We start from the raw sequence: 19,651 nt of genomic DNA, 5'->3' as shown, positions 1-19,651 counted from the left end.
CCTTTATCATTAATTTTCCTCAAATATTTCTATATGCAATGTTTTATTTTATTTCTTAGTGTTTTTAGTAAAAATTGACAAGATATTAATAAATAGATTAGGACTAGGTAAAACATGAGAATTTAATTTCTTTAAAAGTATTAAATCTTTAATTGCTATAAATTGTGAATAACACCGTATAACAAATGTTAATTTAAAACATAAAGAAAACAATCTAGTGATTTATCAACTAATATAATGACTATTTATATATCTTATATTTTTTGGTAAACTACATAACATTTTCAATAGAAATACTCGAACACGATTAAAAACTGAATAAATATTCATTCAAATAACAAATGCAAACAATACTGAACCCATTCTAAAACCAGCAAAGCTAACCAGAAACAACGAATAAATTCTTCGATCAACAACTCATTCACCACTACAGATTGCAATTCAATTAAAACAGATTTGATTATTTAGCCACTCTTAATTCATTCTGTTATTCATTAACCCCTTGCTCTACAATATCGCGTCAAACTCGTGGTAAAGATTTCAAATAGAACTTAACAAATATATCACTTAATTCTTCCAACTCCGAATTGACTATTATTTTCCTATTATTAATTTCAATGCTTCTGAGTAAACGTAGACATAGAATAAATGTAAAATTGTTCTCTTTTTCTAATGAATTATAAAGAATAAGGTATCTCTGTTGAGCGTAATCGAGAAGAAATCGTAGGGCAAGGGGTTAACAAAAGCTCATCGTAACAGTTACCAATTAAACGCCACCGTGTAGATTTTGCGGATCCACCCCCAGCAAGTTGTACGGTTTAACTGCTCTCCCCTTGGTTTTTAATTAATCACGTTCCGCCAATCGGCGAGTGGCCGCGTAAATGGCGTTTCCTTCTTGCGAAGAAGGCTAGCGAGCGAAGAAGAGAAAGAAAGAGAAAAAAAGAAGAGAGGATCGGTGCCACTTCCGATTTATTAGGGGCGGCGGTGTGTACCCTTCCGTTGTGGACGCTCGTCAACCAGCTGGTTCACTCCCCCCTCGCGGCTTGCCCTGATAAAACGAAATGTAATTATTTTTAAAAAGGATGTAGGGACCGTGGTTGTGTTTTCATCGGACGGAACGCGTGGCGTGGCTCGGATCAGGCGTAGGTGCTTTCGGGGCGACTGTCGCGTCGAGGATACACCCGTTCCTCCATTTACGCGGAGTATCCGTTCCAAATATCGTCACAGCAATCTCCAGCTGCGATAACAGTGATCAATGTCAAATGTAATGCGAGCATTACTTCGAACCTTCATTAACGGATAATAAGAAAATTGAATAAGCGTAGGTAGATGAATGGAAAAGAAACAAGAAACTCGTTTCACGATATTTTGTTTCTCGAAAAATTTCGTTTCTCCAAAATACACGAAAAATCAACAAATCTCTGAAGAACTTTTTTCTTAACTTAACTTTATATAACAGATAACAGATGCTTTTCGGAAGAAGTACTAGAGAAACTGATTTAACAATACACAAACTGAATTGCAAACCAACTGAAGCCTCAATAATTGTACTGTTGAGGTTTCTAGACAACAATTTCGAAAAGACAATTTAACTGCTCGGTAGTTTTAGTATTAATTCATTGATCCATTGATCGGTACGGCTTTATATACTGCTAGAAGATTAATAGATCAATTTTTTATTTGTTCTCATCCAATTTTCTGTTGGTGTTATTTCTCAATTCCTGATATTCTCGATCACTAATTTACTCTTCGTCAATACAGTTATGTAGGTTGCTGCAAGTGTTTCGGGAAAGAATGAGAAAAGCCACGAATAAATTTGAACTAATGGTTGTTATTGTTCTCCAAAATATTCTCCTTCAGTCTTAATACATTTTCTATTGCTTTGTGTCAGGACTTTCTAATCTCAAACATTTGAAGCTTCGCAAAAATAACAAGCAACTGAATGCAAGTGGATTCCCGAAATTTTTGCAATGACCTACATGCACATATGCAATAAACACTATGAAACTGTAAATTAGGAAGACATTAGATATCAAGACATTTCTCTACAGTGCAGTTGGTAGATGACTTGAAGTCTAGCGGAAAATATTTTTGTTTGACATGAATTTTCTTGTTGCAATTATTTTTAAGGAATTCGGAAGCTCTGATCATCGATGACTATTAAAGTGCATCTCTAAAACTTATATTAACTTTTCTTTTCTACTGACGGACTCTGTTTACGCGGTTTTTATTTGCGTAACACGAATCCACGTGGAGCAGATATTCTGCGTAAATGGATGGACGGGTGTAGGTCGACGTGCGTTTCTATAAATCATTCCCCCGTGTCCAATCGTGGCTTTACATTTTACACCTACGTCCCGAACCTTTCCTACGGACGAGAGCCGGCCTGCGTCGCGTAAACCGGAAGTCTTTTAAGTCTTCCCGCGTGGACGTGTTTATGGCGGATTCAACGTAAAACGAACGTTATATCTTTGTTAATATTCTTTTATTTTTAATCCCTTCCCATACGATGTTTGCGACTAAACTCAATTGATTAATTTTAATATTAATAATTTGTCGGAAATGCGAAGGAATGTTTCATTTATTGTAAGTACATATCAACTTTGAAGGTGAAATATTGAAAAAAGCAAAATAGTCTTTCGCTTCGGTTCATGTCCTATGGGGAATATTGATTTTTATTAAATTAACGACAGTTAAAGAAAATTATTCAGACAGTTAGTAAAAAAAAATCGTATGTAATTGAAAAAATTCAATAGATAATGATTTTTTTAAGGATTATTATAAAAATTATTGTACTAAGTATAGTACTACAATCACTATGAAAGTCAATTTTCCAGCAGTGACTTCCTTCGTTCACATTTATCTATGTGTTATCATTAAAACTCCATAATAAACAATCATTAAATTACCAAGCAATAAATCATTTTATCTTCAACCCACATTAATGGAAACAAAGATATATATTTCTGCTAAATAAAAGTACCAATAAAAGTCAATGTTCCAGCAGTGACTTCCTTCGTTAACATCTATCTATGTGTTATCATTAAAACTCCATAATAAACAATCATTAAATTACCAAGCAATAAATCATTTTATCTTCAGTCTATACCAACGGAAAGAAAAATATATATTCCTGCGAAATAAAAGTACCAATAAAAGTCAATGTTCCAGCAGTGACTTCCTTCGTTAATGTATTCTCTCCAATAAACAGTCACTGAATTAGCAGATAGTAAATCATTTTATCTCCGTGCAGAATCGATATTCTTGTTGATTTCCACGTACAACGCTTTCTGGCTCATGAAATCGTCTTCGACGATAGATCTATTTTCGCTGCAGGTAAACCAATCAATTCCCCCGTGATACTGCGTAGCACAAACTTCGTTGTTTCGTCGTCGTTTGCGGGGATCGGTTTTTCCTCGAATCTACGGATAAATTGTCCGCGGTATCCGCCGATCGCCGCGATCGTTAGTGTGTTTTATTAACATTAGATTTACGTAACGCGTCAATTTGACGCATATCGCATTTTATGAATATTACATGGTAAAGAGAATTATTTGAATTATGAACTGTATTCTATAAGTTTATGGTTATGGTCAGCGAACACTTGGCGAAGGTGAAAACAAGTAAGACGATATAGAAATAAAGTTATGCATTATACAACTGTGATAGAATTACAAGGTGTAATATGAATTATGAAACATTTAACATTAAGCGACCGGTCACATTATCGGATTTAAAATTCATAATCAGTTTATCAATTTTTGTATTTCCTCTCGTTTCTGTTGCCACTAAACACGAATTATCATCTAACTTGAATTGACAGAACAGAATAACATACGATATACAACAATAAATCGATGAAGTACAAAACACGCAAATCACGCACATGTCAAATTCACCAGCAACACTTTACATCGATTATATTAATTACACTGGTCTATAAAAGTTAACTTCTTTTTGTTAGACTAGAATTAATGAGTGATCTTAATAGTATTTCTCATGTTGGATTCAAATATGCAGTCCGTTTTTCTTCAACATCCACAGGTTTTGAGAAAATCAATTTTGAAAGAAAACCTCAATTTTTCAACTTTATCATTCGTTCAACAAATTGTAGCAAAGAAAGTCTCCCCGAAATCTACGGGTAGATGATAAATAAATAAACAAAATATTATTTGATAAGTGTTCATGTCGATTTTGATTGATACAATTCTACGAATATGTATCTCAATTGTCTACTTTTAAACGTATAATTTCCAAGATCGAAATGAACGAATGTCAATATTTCTAGGAACAATGGTACATAAAGAGTGCAACAAATGTCCGTAAACCTAATAGTGTTAAGCATCGACGCCTCCACGCGACGTTTAACTGATTTCATCGTTAATGTCTCGCCGCCCTCGGATCTGTTAAGAGACTACGTTCATTTACGAAGAAATCTCAGCAATAAACGCGCTGATTCTTTCGCCGTTTTGACTGCGATGGTGGAAACTGAGATTAGACTCCATTATGACTATGAAGTACGTTGATCGACACGTTAGTCGGAGATAATATTAAAAGTAATTATAATTGAAGGTACCATGAGAATAATTGAGCCATTTGTTTTCTTAATGATTAGAAAACGAAGAAAGTTATACATACATTTAAATAGGATTTTATGAAAATTATTGAGTCTAAAAATAGCAGCAAGTTTCGTGATTGAAAAATGGAACTTTTTCAGATTGATTTATATTGAAATTTGGTCAAATTAATTTTAGATTAAATAAATAATGCTTACTATTATTAAACGATATCAAAATTATTCAATATATTATTGATACTATTAAACGTAATTGATAAATTATTAGTAATGTAATATTAATATAGAGTATTAATATATTATTAATGTTATTAAAAGTAATACTTAGTATTATATAGTTTTGGATTACAGTGTGCGATTTGCAGTCGTACTGCAATCTACTAGTATGATAAATATATCTTATATCAGTAGATAATATAAACGTACATATCCCATGTTATCTCGTATTGAACTAACAAAATGGAAAAAAGGGTTACTACGTTTCACGAGTTACACTGTTCTTATAACTTTTTAATAAACTATTTATGGGTATTTAGTTACGTGACATTTTAATTTAATTCTTAACTATAAAATATACTAGTGAAATTTTTACAAAAATCTGTACACATCTTGTATAATAAGTAAATAATTATATTACCAAAGATTTCCACTTGACAGTTATCTAACTGCAATACACTGTTCAGAACAGTTCAGTATAAATTGGACATTTATTGCGAAGTATATTTTGTTTCTTATGTTATTATGTAAATATATTCTATACAGTCACTTTTTTAAATTTCGAATGTAGTTTGAAATGTCACATTTCGTTTATTTGATTATAACCTCGATAGAAATCTCTACACAAAGAGTATGAATGTAGCTATTATACGAACAGAACCTGAGGATTACTAGATGTAGGATATGACACACCCTGCACACACGATAAAAAGTCACTCGGTACAGTGACATTCAGACCGATAACAACTCTTCTGTGTGACATTTTTCAAATGTTTCTTGAAGAAAACACCCTATATTTAATGTAACAATCGTTATTCATAATGATTTGTTTATTTTCAGCAGTAATTAATGAAAGAGCACATAGAAATATGAAAAACACATTCCCACCACATTTTTTGTATTTTAGTTACGTACAAATATTTCAATAATTATTAAAACTCGATATTCCAGTAATATATAAACAATACAAGTAAAGAAATGGAATACTAAAAGAACAATACTAATAAGTAAATGCATACGTTGATAATGAAAATTGAGAAATCTTCGTAGAAAGTACCATAAGTGCCATAGGCAGAAAATTTCTTTTCTTTGTTGAAAAACATTCTACAAGAAATAGTGGTATTATAATACACAATTTGAAAACTTTCTTTTTCTGTGAATAGCGCTAAAAATAATTTTCACTGATACTTCCTGAATAATTTCAATTAACTTTCTTTTTAAACAAAATCAATGATTAATATTCACAGCGTTTGTTACGAGTACTATTCAATTACTTCATTGTTCAATTATTCATTGTAATCAACAAGTACTTAGAGCGAACCAGTCGCGCGTGCATTTTGCGAAGCGAAGCAACGAAGTTTCCTCGAAAATGGTAAAATAGATTTCGCGTGTTTCCCTCGTCCATGAAGGACACTAACCCCACGCCTGCGCTCTATTAGGATCGAAAGAACGAATTCAGCGGTCCAGTTACCGGATCGGTTTAGTCGTTTCGCGAATTACGCGAGAAACGTTTCGGTACACTGCACGCGGCTGATTCGATTCTTATTATTTCGATCGTTCCCTTATTCTTTTTGAAAATATGTAATGCGTTGTATTCTAATTAAACGCAGTGAAAAACAACTGTTAAAAAGGCGGTGGATCATAAAATTTTCTCAAACTTGTGCAACTTGATTCGAAGTTCTCGCGAAAACGAGAAACGCCATGAATTATAATAAGAAAGATACGTTCATAGATTTTTGGATTTCGATTAAGAAAAATGAATGAGTTTTTGATTAATAATTAATATGTTCTGATTGAGTTACGATAATGCTCAGAACGGAACAATACTGTGCACAATGTCAAACTTTCGAAGTTTTCGCAAACTTCGATATTTTGCTGGACAACGAGGATACTTAGTTAATTTTAAGATTCTTTTGATAATTTAAACGTGTAAGGAAGATAATGGTCAAGAGAGTGTTAAATAAAGTGAACACAATGGTCTTGGGATGCATTGGTAAAGTTTACGAACTTCGTCTTCCTCAAATTTGGTGAAAATTTTCGTTATTTCTATAGATTGCATATGTATATAATTAATTACTGAATGACAAATTTTTATGACAGCTGGTTCATTAAGTATTAAATGAAGTTTAATATCTGTCGTTAAATACTTTTAGTTGAATTCTAATGGAACTTTATTTAATGTTTACTTTTGTCAATTGTAAATTTGATAATAAAATTCGAATACTATTTACAAAAATTCTAACTAACCGAAACGCAGTATAATAACGTGGTAATGATAAATTCAAGAAGTTTACAATATTATTGTTGCACGTTTAATCGAAACATTTTTAATTTCTACAATTTTGAATTCCACAGTGATCAATCGTATTAATCATTTTTCAATTATTTCAATATGACAACACGGCAATGACAAATCGTAGAAATTTACAATAATGTTATCCCACGTTTAATCGAATCTTTCCTAATTTAGAAAATGGTGAATTCCATAGTGGTCAATCACAAGAATAATTCTTCAATCATTTAATTATGCTACTCCTAACAACCGTCACAAAATTGACAACTAACAAAAGCGCAAGACAACAAATACTATGATAAAAAGCAATAAAAATTTACAATAATTTTTCACTATTGATCAAAGCTTTATAATATCTAAAATTTCAAATACCAGAGAGATCAGTCGTACAAATCAATTCTTTCACCTAAATACACCGATCCAAACAATGTTCCCAAAGATCGCGTACAATCAGAGCACAAGAATGACGCTGCTTGCATAACAGACGGATAGAACTTACAAAATCGCCGAAACATTTTGAACCGTGGGGGTTAGTATGAAGCGGAGAAGATCCCGATGCTAAGGCGATGCATTGAGACACCGTAAATTCCACGGAACAGTGATCCGAACGTGTCAAACAGAGATTACCAGTGCCGAGTGTGATGACGTGCCATAAATGATTCGCATCAATGAACCGTGGACCGACAACGTTTGCTTCTCACGAAGGTAAGTGGCTCTTCTACTCAATTCTAGGTAAGGATTCGTGTGAATGACTGGATTGTGCTGACGATAACAGCGTATATAAGTACATACACCGGTCGAACTCGCTGATAAAACGCGCTTTCGCGCATTCACTTTGACCGAGGTTTCTCACCTTGACGAAATTTAACGCTAAAACTACCGAGCAGTTATTCTGTTAACACTAGGTTTACGAAACGCGTTAGTTTGAGGAAACATTGCACGTTATAAATATTATTTTGTAAATATTTACATCGGTTTCAAATGGTGCAATTACACGGATACGTATACCAATTATCTATTATCAAACCCACAATCTCCGAAATCTAAATAAACGAACATTAATTTTTCTAAGGACAATAGAGTAAATTGTAGAATACATGCTTGTAAATCTAGTGTTAACTGTGGAATTTAGTTTTAGAAATCTCTTATTATACGCGCAATAAAATCAAACAATGAAGTGTATATTCGTCGAATGCAGGACAAACGCACTTATAATATATTCTGATGAAAAATTAGAGCAAAACGAAGAAGACTTACATGTTTATCTGAAAAAATGGATAATTGATTGCTGAAAGAAGTAATGTCATTTTGAGTTTTAAGATGACGCGTATACTCGTCGAACGGAGTTAACTGGTTAAATCGATTTTTTGAAATTCGAATGGAATGGATGAAAGATAACCAAGACTTTTCTTAAAGCAATTATAATGTACAAATAGACAATTTATAAATAATGAAGGAGAATATGTTTTATATTAAAAACAGTTTTGTTTATTTTCAGTTTTAAAAGTAAAAGAAATATATAAAACATCATGATTCAATAAATCTATTGGTATTTAAACTGATTTAGAATTCAGTTTGCGTATCACTAAATCGATTACTATAATAATTTCTCAGAGAATCATCTGTTATCTTTTTTATTATTGCAAAAAGGAGAAATCAAGAATGAAAGTCATTTTGACTCGTTTGGTAGTTTTAGTGGTAACCTTTTAACTATGATCGATACAATTATATTATTTTGAATAATCTGTTAGGAAAGGAAAAACGTTGATGATTATTTTATGTTCACGCTTTCTCCAAAGGTTAACGATTCATAATAGAGAAACAATATTTAATTTGTATTTAAAAAAAATTAATTAACACTTAATTCTGTCAAATTCAGTTTAAAATTTTCGTTACAAGTGTGACACGATGTTGTAGGTCAAAGGGTTAACCTTTTGCACTCAAACTATTTCTCCACGGTGAATAGTAAATTCGTTTATTTTATTAATCAAATCGACGACTAAATAATAAAATCAATGAAACGTGAAATCACACGCGACTAAAGTTTAACTATAAATTCAAACAGTTTGACCTTCAGTGCGGTATATTGTTGATGTGTCTGAGAAGTACACTTCAAGACTACGCCAAACTTTGGCAGTGCATGCGAGTGCTTCTTTTCGAAATTTCTGAGATTCCTTTTTCACAATTATTAAATGTTATAAATCCAGCTGGAAGAATTTACCACATACCCTGATTTACTAGCATGCAAATTAGGATATAAGTCAATTGAAATCTCAATAAATGCATTTTTATAATTTTCTTATAGAAAAATAACGAAAAGTCAGTTTGATTGCTCAGTAATTGTAGTGTTGACCCTTTGCAGCCTTAGTGATCAGTTGGTTCGATAGAGGAGAATTTTAGAGTTAGACTTTTTATATTAACCCCTTGTCCTAGAATTTGTTTCTTAATTATGATCGATACAACTTTTTTGTTGTTAACAAATTATTGAAAAGAAAGAAGAATTCTAGATATATTCTATGTCCATGTGTGTTCTAAGGATAATTGATAACAGACGAATAATACTTCATTTTAATTTAGGAGAAATTTAAATTCTGTTTAAAATCTGCACGTTGTTATAGGGCAAGGGGTTAAACTTTGTATAACGCATCAGTATTAAAAATATTGATATGAAATAGCTTTGTTCCTTGATTCCCATCTGATTTCCCATCAAGTTTATTTAAAAATTTGCACACACTGTGATTCTAACTAATATTTTCCATTGTATTTCTATACTGTTTTATTGCTACAATAAAATAATATATTCAATGGAATGTTGATGTACAGAATACATTATACCTTGTAAAACGACGATTTGCAGTTCGAAATGATTGATGTTCTAAGTTATTGTTATTATACTATTACTAGTTATTGTCATTATACTATACACCAATCTTTAAGTTTCAATGAAAATTTGCATCATTCAAGTGACACGGTTAACAAAAATTGAATGCAACGGAACACCAATTTGCTGTACCAAACGTTTAGTTTTGCAAATTATAAATTTATTTCCATTATACTGTATATATAAAATTATGGAATTAAATGATAATTTTCTAAACTATTATCATTATACTGTCCACCAATTTTTAAGTTTCAATGAAAATTTGCATCATTCAAGTGACACGGTTAACAAAAATTGAATGCAACGGAACACCAATTTACAGTTCCAAACGGTTAGCTCCCAGAGAGGTCTGCATTCAGTCTAGTGGCTAATAGCACTGTCCGCGTAAACACATTTTTACATCCTCTCGTTGTTTCATCCCGAGACGGCGAGATGAAATCTAAAAACCCTGCTCTTCGTGGTTCCCTGGGAACGCAATTCCGACATAAGATAGAATCGTTCGGTAAAGTTTACTCCCGGTTGAAAGAGTTTATCGTCTCGAGTGGCGAAAATAGATTTCTCTCTTCCTTTTCAACATCCCGCGAGGAAAAAAGAAGACGCTCCCTGTGTGCATTTTCTCGACGTGCGAGAAACAAGAGAAGCAGCGTAGCGGCCCGAGCGTAATGGAAAGGAGAAACAGACAAATGGACGAATGTTTGAAATTCAATAGAATAAATGGCAAAATGGACAAAAACGAGGCCACGTTTATTTACGTATTTGCCACACGATACACCGGCTATTCCTTTTTAAAAACTTTCAAATCGTTGCGAGCTCGCGTGACGCGTTGGCAACTTGTGCCCCAGTTCTCCTTAATTTATATTGTTTATTTGCAAGTTGGCGCGGTTAGAGACTTGTAAAGAACAGTTTTTTAAGTTTCTTTTGTACACCGTTTTACGTGGCACGTGTTCTTCGTTGTTTAATTGTATAGACTGTGACATGTGTGCAAAATTGAAATTTAATTGTTTATTATTGTATTGTATAGTTGAAATTACGGGATAATTTTAAACCAAATGGTTTAACGCTGAAACTACCGAGCAGTCGAACTGCCTTTTTCTAATTCTTTTATAGCAACGCTAGAAATGCATCTACTGGTATTTCGATTGATTTGTAATTCAATTTGCGTATTACGAAAATGATTTGTATAATGATTTCTTAGAGAATAAGTTGCCATCATTTCAATATTTGAAACAGAAGAGATTAGGGACTGTTCATTTTGACTTGTCTAGTAGTTTTATTGTTAAAAGAAAGATTTTTCTTATATTCATGTAGTTCGACCATTCAAATTTGTTCCATGTGTTTTGAAATTATAGAATCCAAAAACGACCTGACTGATAGATTACATCTGTACCTAATGAAGATATTAACATATAGTTTACTAAATTGTAACATTCTTCAAAGTTCTGTATACTCGATTAAGCTGTTCATTCTACTGGAATCTTAACAAAATTCTGAATAAAATACCTACACGACTGTCTCCTCGATTCCAATTTTCTCAAATTAGAAATTTACGTTTACATGATAATTAAACTGTAGATTCTCATACATTTATAAGAAATTCGAAACTACCAAACTGTACAGTATGCACACAAATACATAAAATATCCAGCGTACAATGCTTTTCACAATATTCATGAATAAGAACCATTTTCCATGGTAATTCTATTTTTCCAATAGCGCCATTTAAAATTTTAATTTCCATACAAATCCGCAGTCTACTAATAATCTACCCCCTTGAAAAAACTAAAATTAATATACTAAAAATATTGTTTCTAACTGTTTTACAAATTATCTCGAAAACTGCAATTGAATGCAATTCATTTGATCAAGTTGAACGATCGAATTAAACATTATAATTTCCATTTGCACGTTTCGTAAGCGTATGAGACGCAGGGGTCACTGACAACACTCCGGATGCGTCGCTATACGTGGTTCGAAAAAAAAGGAAGGGGAAACAAATTTTCCCTCGTTTGTTCGAATTAAGTCACCGAGTTTTACGGCCCTGTGCAAAACGATAACTGTCTACCATGCTGTCTGCAGATGGAGTACTGGATGGCGAGCAACGATACCGGCCACAATGGCAGAGCAGAGGCCCTCGAGGAGGTCCTACAGGATCCAGGATCAGCGGTCCTCTTCGTCGGCTATCCACGATGGCTGTTACATTTTGCCGCTGGGTGCTGTGTGCTTTTCATGCTTGTCGGCATCCCTGGCAACCTTTTCACTATTATTGCCCTTCTTCGGACTAAAAAGGTCAGTTTTCTTTCTAGTTCACAAAATTTTACTGCTGCTTATAGTATTATCAATAACAGTTAATAGTTTAATGCTTTTATACTTTCATACTAGAGCTACTGAGCGTTTAATTTGATTGACATAGAGTCATAGATCGTTATAATTTTAATGACAGACTTTTCTCGGTCTCTTCGTATATTTGTTATAGTGTTCGAGTGAATCTATTTATTTTTGAAATTATTAGTTATTTTAATGAGTGTGGTAATTCTAGTGTTCATATTTTTGTACTTTAACACTGGAACTACTGAGCGTTTAATGTGATTAACATGTAGGCCTTGTAAAAATTGTAATAATAGACATTTCTCGGTTTTTTTACATATTTTCGATATATTATTCAAGTGAAGGTATTCATTTCTTAAATCATTTCGGATATTTATCGTTTTTGAGATATCAATAATTATGAAATAAGAAAATTGATATTTTGACGGGTGTGATAGTTCTAATGTCAATACTTTAATGCTTTAATATTCAACAGTTCATCATTTCATGACTCTTTTTTTCGTGAACAAATAAAAATTGATGTATCTTGATGACAATATCAAACAACACGAATTTTCTGGAGTCTATGAGATGAAAGAAGGTTAAAAGAGCAATCGCTACGGAAAATGTTATTTTTTCAATTTTTGTTGTGTTAAGGAAATTCTTTTGATTATATATGATTTATATGACTATTGCATTAACATTTAATATGTTTGATTTTTTTGTATGCTTTGTAAAATATGTTTAATAATGAAAAATGTTGTAAAACATGCTGATATAACAAAATTTTTAGAGTTCAATGTTTGAATTGGAAAGATTGTGACAGTTGAATACTAATATAGTAAATACAAGATAACGAAGTAATTTTAGGTAAAAATAATTTCAAGTAATGATGATAACTGATATTTAATGCTGAACAGTGTAAAAGAAAGTGCAAACAAAGTAACCAGAAACATGGTCAAAATCTTTGACAGATCGTTATTCACATTTATAAATCTTTCAATAGTTCACGTAAATTTACATATACATAGCTATGTGATTGGTTGTAACAAATGAGAAATATAAAAAAATTGATAGTATTTTATATTTCTATTTTGATATCACTCGAAGAAATTTTTACAAAATCAAATCTTCTAAACTAACCTAGTTTGAATAAAAATCTACAGTACATTATTTATAATTCATTTTTTAATACTTCAAATTGTGTAACCAATTTATTATAATTTACAATGTTTGCAATATTAAATATCTCATTACTTAATGCAGTAATATAATTAATTATAAATCACCCTTCCATTATTCAAATAAACAATATACATCAAATAAAATTTAAAAAACCCTTGCATAAAATCAAGGTTACGTATTAATAGTTGAGATAAATATTTATAATTGTAATTAGACTGAATTATTGATCTTAGTATTGTTATCGTGGTTTCGCATGATATTGCTGCAATTATAGACAGCTTGAGGCGATTCCCAACCTAATGGACGTTGTTCTGGAAATTGTGCAACTATAAACGTCAACATTGGTATAGATATGATAAAGTCTAAATTCCCAAGTGACGAATTTCTTACACGGAACGATCTAGATTACATGTCGCGGTTGCTCGAGTTTCCAGTGTGCCTTACTTGCCTCTATTAAATCCTAGACGGACCGCCTTGTAAAGTGGTTCACCTCGGTTCTTGTTTTAGAACACAATGGCGAGACGCAGTGAAATTTTTAGTAAAAGTTTGTACCTCAACTTTTCTTGCGTAACGATAAATTGCAGATAAGACATCTTCATTGGACGTCTATCTATCGTGTATCGTCATTCCGATTAAAGTTTCCTTTCGAATCATCCGTGACACTGAAACCAATATTACTTCCAACATCGTTAAAGTTTAAATCGAATCACTATTATTTTATTAATATATAATAATTCAACACTTATATTCTATATTACACTTTTCTTAATTATAAATAGATTATGAATTTCTATGAACTTATAAATTTTCACGAGCGTCTTTCCAGAAACTGCAATTAACCAAAATCTTGGTTAACCTTTTAAATTAATAATACCAATTCATCAATTAAAAGAATGAAATTTAAAGAAATGATCGAGCTTCAAATAAAGTAAGGATTGCATTTAATTTCATTAAATATTTTATCATCCCGAAGTTTAAGTAACTTCATCAACTACTAATAAATAAAATTTGCATTCCAATTATGAAAAAGTGAGTTATTTCTATTCTGTATTATTTTTCGCAATTGTTTTGTTGTTATTGTAACTTTTTCTTATATTTAATTAAAGGTCCTTTTTGTAAATAAGCAATTAAAGATAATAAAAGATTCTTTTCGTAAATAAGTAATTAAAGAGCCTTTTATTATGTATAAGAAAAGATATAATAGCAAAGATGTATTCGCGGTAAATAATACAAAATGTAAGTAATTCAATTTTGTTTTAATAAATGATATTGTATTGAAACGTATTTAGACGCTTATCTGTTAAACTGGTGATATTTTCAGAGCATCTTCGATCGTCAGGTAAGACGCGTCAACGATACGATAACTTCCCGCCGCGCATACAAACATTCTCCTTTCTTCGGGTTCCCTGGATTTATGTAGGAGACGATTTTACAACGCGTGATGCATACACGATTTATTTTCAGTCGGCAGCAAGCCTTGAGATACTCATAAAACTCTTCTGCCGGTCGCATTGTGTCGGAAAACCCAATTTCTTTCAGCCACAGGACTTCCTGCATTGGTCGGAACAGAAATAGTGATTAATAGACACCGGATGTTTAGAGAAATTAACTACTCGTTTGATATTTTGCAAAATGTAATAAAAGCTACGTTAATCTTTGTTACGTTTCCTGATCAGCAGTTGGTCTAGTTTAGAGTTACTAACGAAGATATTTAATCTCTCTTGATACGCAGAAGATGTTTATATTTTAAAGTAAAAAAGAAAATCATTTATTCATTAAACATTTTATAAAATAACAGTAAAAGCTACATTAATTTCTGTCACAATTTTTCTTCAATGGTGTTTCACATAATTCCAGTTCAATGCCAATAACAACATTTCATTTCTTTTAATACACAAAAAATATCTATATTCCAAAATAGTAGAGAAAATCATTTACTAATTGAATATTTTATGAGATACATTAAAAATGATATTGGTCTTACATTTCTTGTTCAATAGTGTTTTACATAATTTCAATTTAATATCACTGACAAAGTTATTTAGTTTCCCTTGACATACGAAAGACATTCACATTTTCAAATAGGAAACAAGACTATTTACAAAAATGGGAAGAAAGTAAGGCAAGTTGTTCATTAAAACTTGACGAATACCTGTCAATTATGCATTACCAAATTCACTTTTGTCCTCTGGTTACAATTCCCCACATAATACTATGAATCACGGCTTTATCATAGACGCCATCTTCAACAAGTTCCTTTGTATGCGTTTCAACCATCCGACCATTGTTTCGTATGGTAATGGCTATAGTTTCCTATAAATACGCACGGCGTAAAAACGAAAACGAGGCAACGATCGGAAGGTTGTCGGCACCGTTTATTATGAAACGGAATTCCCGATCTACAACCTGATCACGGAAGAGATTACAATTTGCAGTTGCCGTGTTTCTCTTGCCACCAGCTCTGAATATAATGTGCTCACGCCAATCTTGACGGTCAATCCAATCAATGAACTAGAGTCGAACGGGAATGAAACACAATGCCACAATGTTTTATTGCACAACCTCGAATTTCGCTTACTAATGCGAAATTCCGACAGAATCGGAATTTTCGTCAAGGTTTCGTTGTTTCTTGCTTTGGTGTGCAACAAAATGTCGGATTTATTAGGCTTCTTGTATTCATGAAACGTAAAAGCTTTTTTTTTACATGTTTACATTGAACGATTCACCTGTATGAACGGTTAAATTAGTTTAATGGAGTTGACCTATTCTGTTGAAGATCGCAGTAAGGTCGTTGTTAGTTTTTTTAATTTTAATCTTTGGTGTTTGTGAACTTATGTAATTGACATCGAGACGAGTTCGATAACTCGTGCCGTTATACTTTTAGAAAGACTTTAACTGGGAAATATTATGACATGTAATGATTTTTTAATATATCATGCTGAACTTTGGAATCTAATAAGTAAAATGTTCTGCATTGAGCATTGAAATCTAATAATTATAATATTTTATAGTAAGCTTTGAAATTGAATAACTCTGAAATATTTTGCACTAATAACTGGAGCATTTTGCAATAAGCTTTGAAATTCAATAATTGTAAAATATTTAAAATAAAGTATTTAAATCTAATGAGAAAAACGACAAATGCTTTGTAAACAATAATGATGACCAAAAAAGATTAAAATAAAAGTACAGTTTCATCACCTTTTATACTATTTTTAAACAACGGAAATTGATTCAAGACTAGATAAATTCGCATACAAATTCTCAGTCTACTAATAACATTCCTCCAACATAGAATAACGTGAAATACCAGTAGAAACAATTTATGCGAAAATGTTCATACATGAATAAGCAATAGCATACCATATTCATTATAAATAAACATGTCATGAGAAAATGAAATTCTTCATCAAACGATCATCTTTATTCATGAAAATTTTGTTCCGTTCTTATTTTTCTAGCTGAGAAACGCCACGGCGATCTTCATAATGAATCTTTCGGTTTCGGACTTGATGTTCTGCTGCTTCAATCTACCCCTCGCAACGTCGACATTTTGGCATAGTTCCTGGTATCACGGGGCACTATTATGTCGACTGTTTCCCTTGATGAGATACGGTCTGGTAGCAGTCAGTCTGTTCACAATCCTTGCAATAACTATCAATCGTTACGTTATGATAGGTCATCCTAGATTGTATCCCAAGTGAGTGGTTTATAAATTTTCTTTTGAAATACTTCTTAACCCTCCGTTCGCAATATGAACTATTAAAAGACTATTGAAAATCTCATTTTTTGGTAACTTCATCATTATTTGTCATATTCATTGCAAAATTATACAAAGATTTAGGTGAAACGTTGTTTGTATATTACATTAGGGACTATAATAAGTATTTTAGACTTTTTTCAAATTTTTACAAAGCCAAGAACTGTGAAAAACTGTATTGTCAGCGGAGGGTTAATTATAAAGAAGTGAAAAGTGAAATGGTGTTAAGTAAACAGATTTTAATAACAATCCGATTAAATATAATAAATTAAATATATAGTATCAGAAATGTCTTTCTAAGTCTCTGTTTTAACTTTACCCTTCTAAATATCTACGTTCATTTTTGATATTTAGAATACATCAATTGGGTATTCATTTATAATGGTAAATAATCATATAGTGAACATGATTGATGGTACATTTTATTTTCAGATTCTATAAACAGAAATATTTAGTGCCAATGGTTTTGAGTATCTGGTTCGTGGCTTTTGGTGTCCTCGTTGTCACGTGGTTCGAAAGCTGGGGACGTTTCGGATTGGACATCGCCATTGGTTCTTGCTCGATACTTCCGGATGTACATGGTCGAAGTCCCAAGGAATTCCTTTTCGTAGTTGCTTTTTTAATTCCCTGCGTTGCGATTGTAGTCTGCTACGCTAGGATCTTCTACATTGTTCGGAAAGCGGCTTGGAAAAGTAGAAAACGAAATCTGGTTGGTAATACTGATGCCATTGATGCGAATCATGAGGTACAGTCATTACAATATTTACAATTTATAATTGTCGGTTATAATTTATAACTGTTATAAAATAAGCAAAATTAAAATGAAGATAGTTGAAAAGTTTTATTGAAATGGTAATGGATCTTCCAAATACTTCTGTTTACTGCTACACACTATTATAATAGACCATTGAAAATTTTCTTAATTACAATTTCAGTATTCCCATTTTTGAAATTGACTTCGCCAAAACTTAAACATAGGAAAACAATAAATCCACTAGAATATTAAATGGAGCAACAAAGACAACGTATTTAAATAACTTTCACATTTCCTGATCTACAAAAACGTTCAATTAATTACAAATTAAAATAAAAATATTCTATAAGGTACAACAATCACCATTCTTTGATTTCTTCCAGCGCCGCTCGATATCCCCAAAACAACCAGAAGAAGAGCTTTCAGTCCTAGGCTCAAGTTGCACGCCCAGCGCCATTTACTCGAACTTCTCTTCAAAGCGCACACTCGCCCCATCGAATCGCCTAAATTACTCACGCACACCATCAAGATCTGCGATCGGAGAATCCGCGTCGGAATTGCAAACCTCCTCCGACCAAGACCCAACCAAAGAAGAAGAAGACGACGAGGAAGAGGAGGACAGTTTAGTCTACAAAATGGCCGCCGCGGAGGCGAGGGAGCTAAAGGAAATGGCGGCCGATGCGCCAACGCCGAGGATCCCCGAAGTCTGTGATAAAACTAACCCCGGTTTTGAAATGAAAATAGATGATATACCGTACGTCGACGAGCGGGACGATTTAGACGAGACCGGAGACGTTTTCTCGCGCACCGATTGCGCCATGATAAACGAATCGCCGGCAAAGGGTTCCGCGAACGCCCGAAATAAGCTGGAAAGAATGGCGAGCAGGGCGTCATTCATCATCGAGTCAGCACTTTGGGTCCAGCGATTGAATTCGAAGGTATCGACGGACTCCGATCGAATGGACAAACTGAAATCCGAACGATCCACCAAAGAAAAGTCGACGAGTGCCAGAAGAGAATCGAAATTCAAGAACGAAAGGAAATTGAGGAACACGGAGAGTCCTCCTAGGATGAGCAACAAAGACAAAAAGCTACTGAAAATGATCCTGGTGATATTCTCCTCTTTCTTAGTTTGCTATTTGCCGATCACCGTTACGAAGACCTTTAAGAACGCCATTGATTGGAGAGGGCTGAATATCGCTGGATATATACTGATTTATTTAACGACTTGTATAAACCCTGTGGTTTACGTGGTGATGAGCTCCGAGTACAGAAGTGCTTACAAAAACGTGTTGCTTTGTAGAAACGATCCAGCTACGAGGATTGGAGCTAGGAAACTGTGAAGATTGTGGACAGAGTTTTTAATATGCAGTGATCGGAAGTGGAAACTTGGAGACTGAGATATTTTGAACGCTATTTTGAAATATACATGTGTCATATTTAATGTACAGATGAAATGATAGTTTTAAACGGATAATACAATTTTGGCAAATGTTCTTACTTGAAAAACAGCGAAGCATACAATGAAGTATCTTGATATTGTATTTTGAATGATGTATTTCGAATATTTATGGTAAGGATAGGATGAAGTAAGGAATTGTATTTGTAAAAGATGAAACTGTGGAATTATTATTGAAATATAAGTAATCGTATTCATCGATGGTATTTAATAGACGAATTTG

General features: G+C 32.7%; 2 protein-coding genes across 12 annotated transcripts in view; one reads left to right on the top strand and one right to left on the bottom strand.

The window, feature by feature from the left end:
* Positions 1 to 7,830, bottom strand: part of moody (G-protein coupled receptor moody) — a 34,710-nt gene extending 26,880 nt beyond the window's left edge. The window contains exon 1 of one of the 2 annotated variants that reach the window (XM_031975069.2): positions 7,713 to 7,830. The gene's annotated coding sequence lies outside the window, so the exon portion shown is untranslated. The remainder of the gene's footprint in view (positions 1 to 7,712) is intronic. The other variant, XM_031975067.2, reaches the window with a different exon arrangement.
* On the top strand, positions 6,288 to 19,643 carry LOC116426293 (G-protein coupled receptor moody). 10 transcript variants are annotated; one of them, XM_031975061.2, is made up of 6 exons: positions 6,288 to 6,785; positions 7,570 to 7,790; positions 12,043 to 12,252; positions 16,917 to 17,155; positions 17,648 to 17,960; positions 18,353 to 19,643. In XM_031975061.2, the coding sequence occupies exons 3-6, from the start codon at positions 12,043 to 12,045 to the stop codon at positions 19,310 to 19,312; spliced, it is 1,722 nt and encodes a 573-aa protein (XP_031830921.1). In that variant the 5' UTR covers positions 6,288 to 6,785; positions 7,570 to 7,790; the 3' UTR covers positions 19,313 to 19,643. The 10 variants fall into 10 exon arrangements, with proteins under 10 accessions (XP_031830921.1, XP_031830918.1, XP_031830920.1 ...); XM_031975058.2 differs by having other exon boundaries at positions 7,525 to 7,790; XM_031975060.2 differs by having other exon boundaries at positions 7,461 to 7,790.
* Positions 19,644 to 19,651: the final 8 nt, after the last annotated feature.

This window comes from Nomia melanderi, chromosome 12 (genome assembly GCF_051020985.1).
Source record: "Nomia melanderi isolate GNS246 chromosome 12, iyNomMela1, whole genome shotgun sequence".
Classification (NCBI taxonomy): Eukaryota; Metazoa; Arthropoda; class Insecta; order Hymenoptera; family Halictidae; genus Nomia; species Nomia melanderi.
This window is presented reverse-complemented; position numbering and strand designations above follow the sequence as displayed.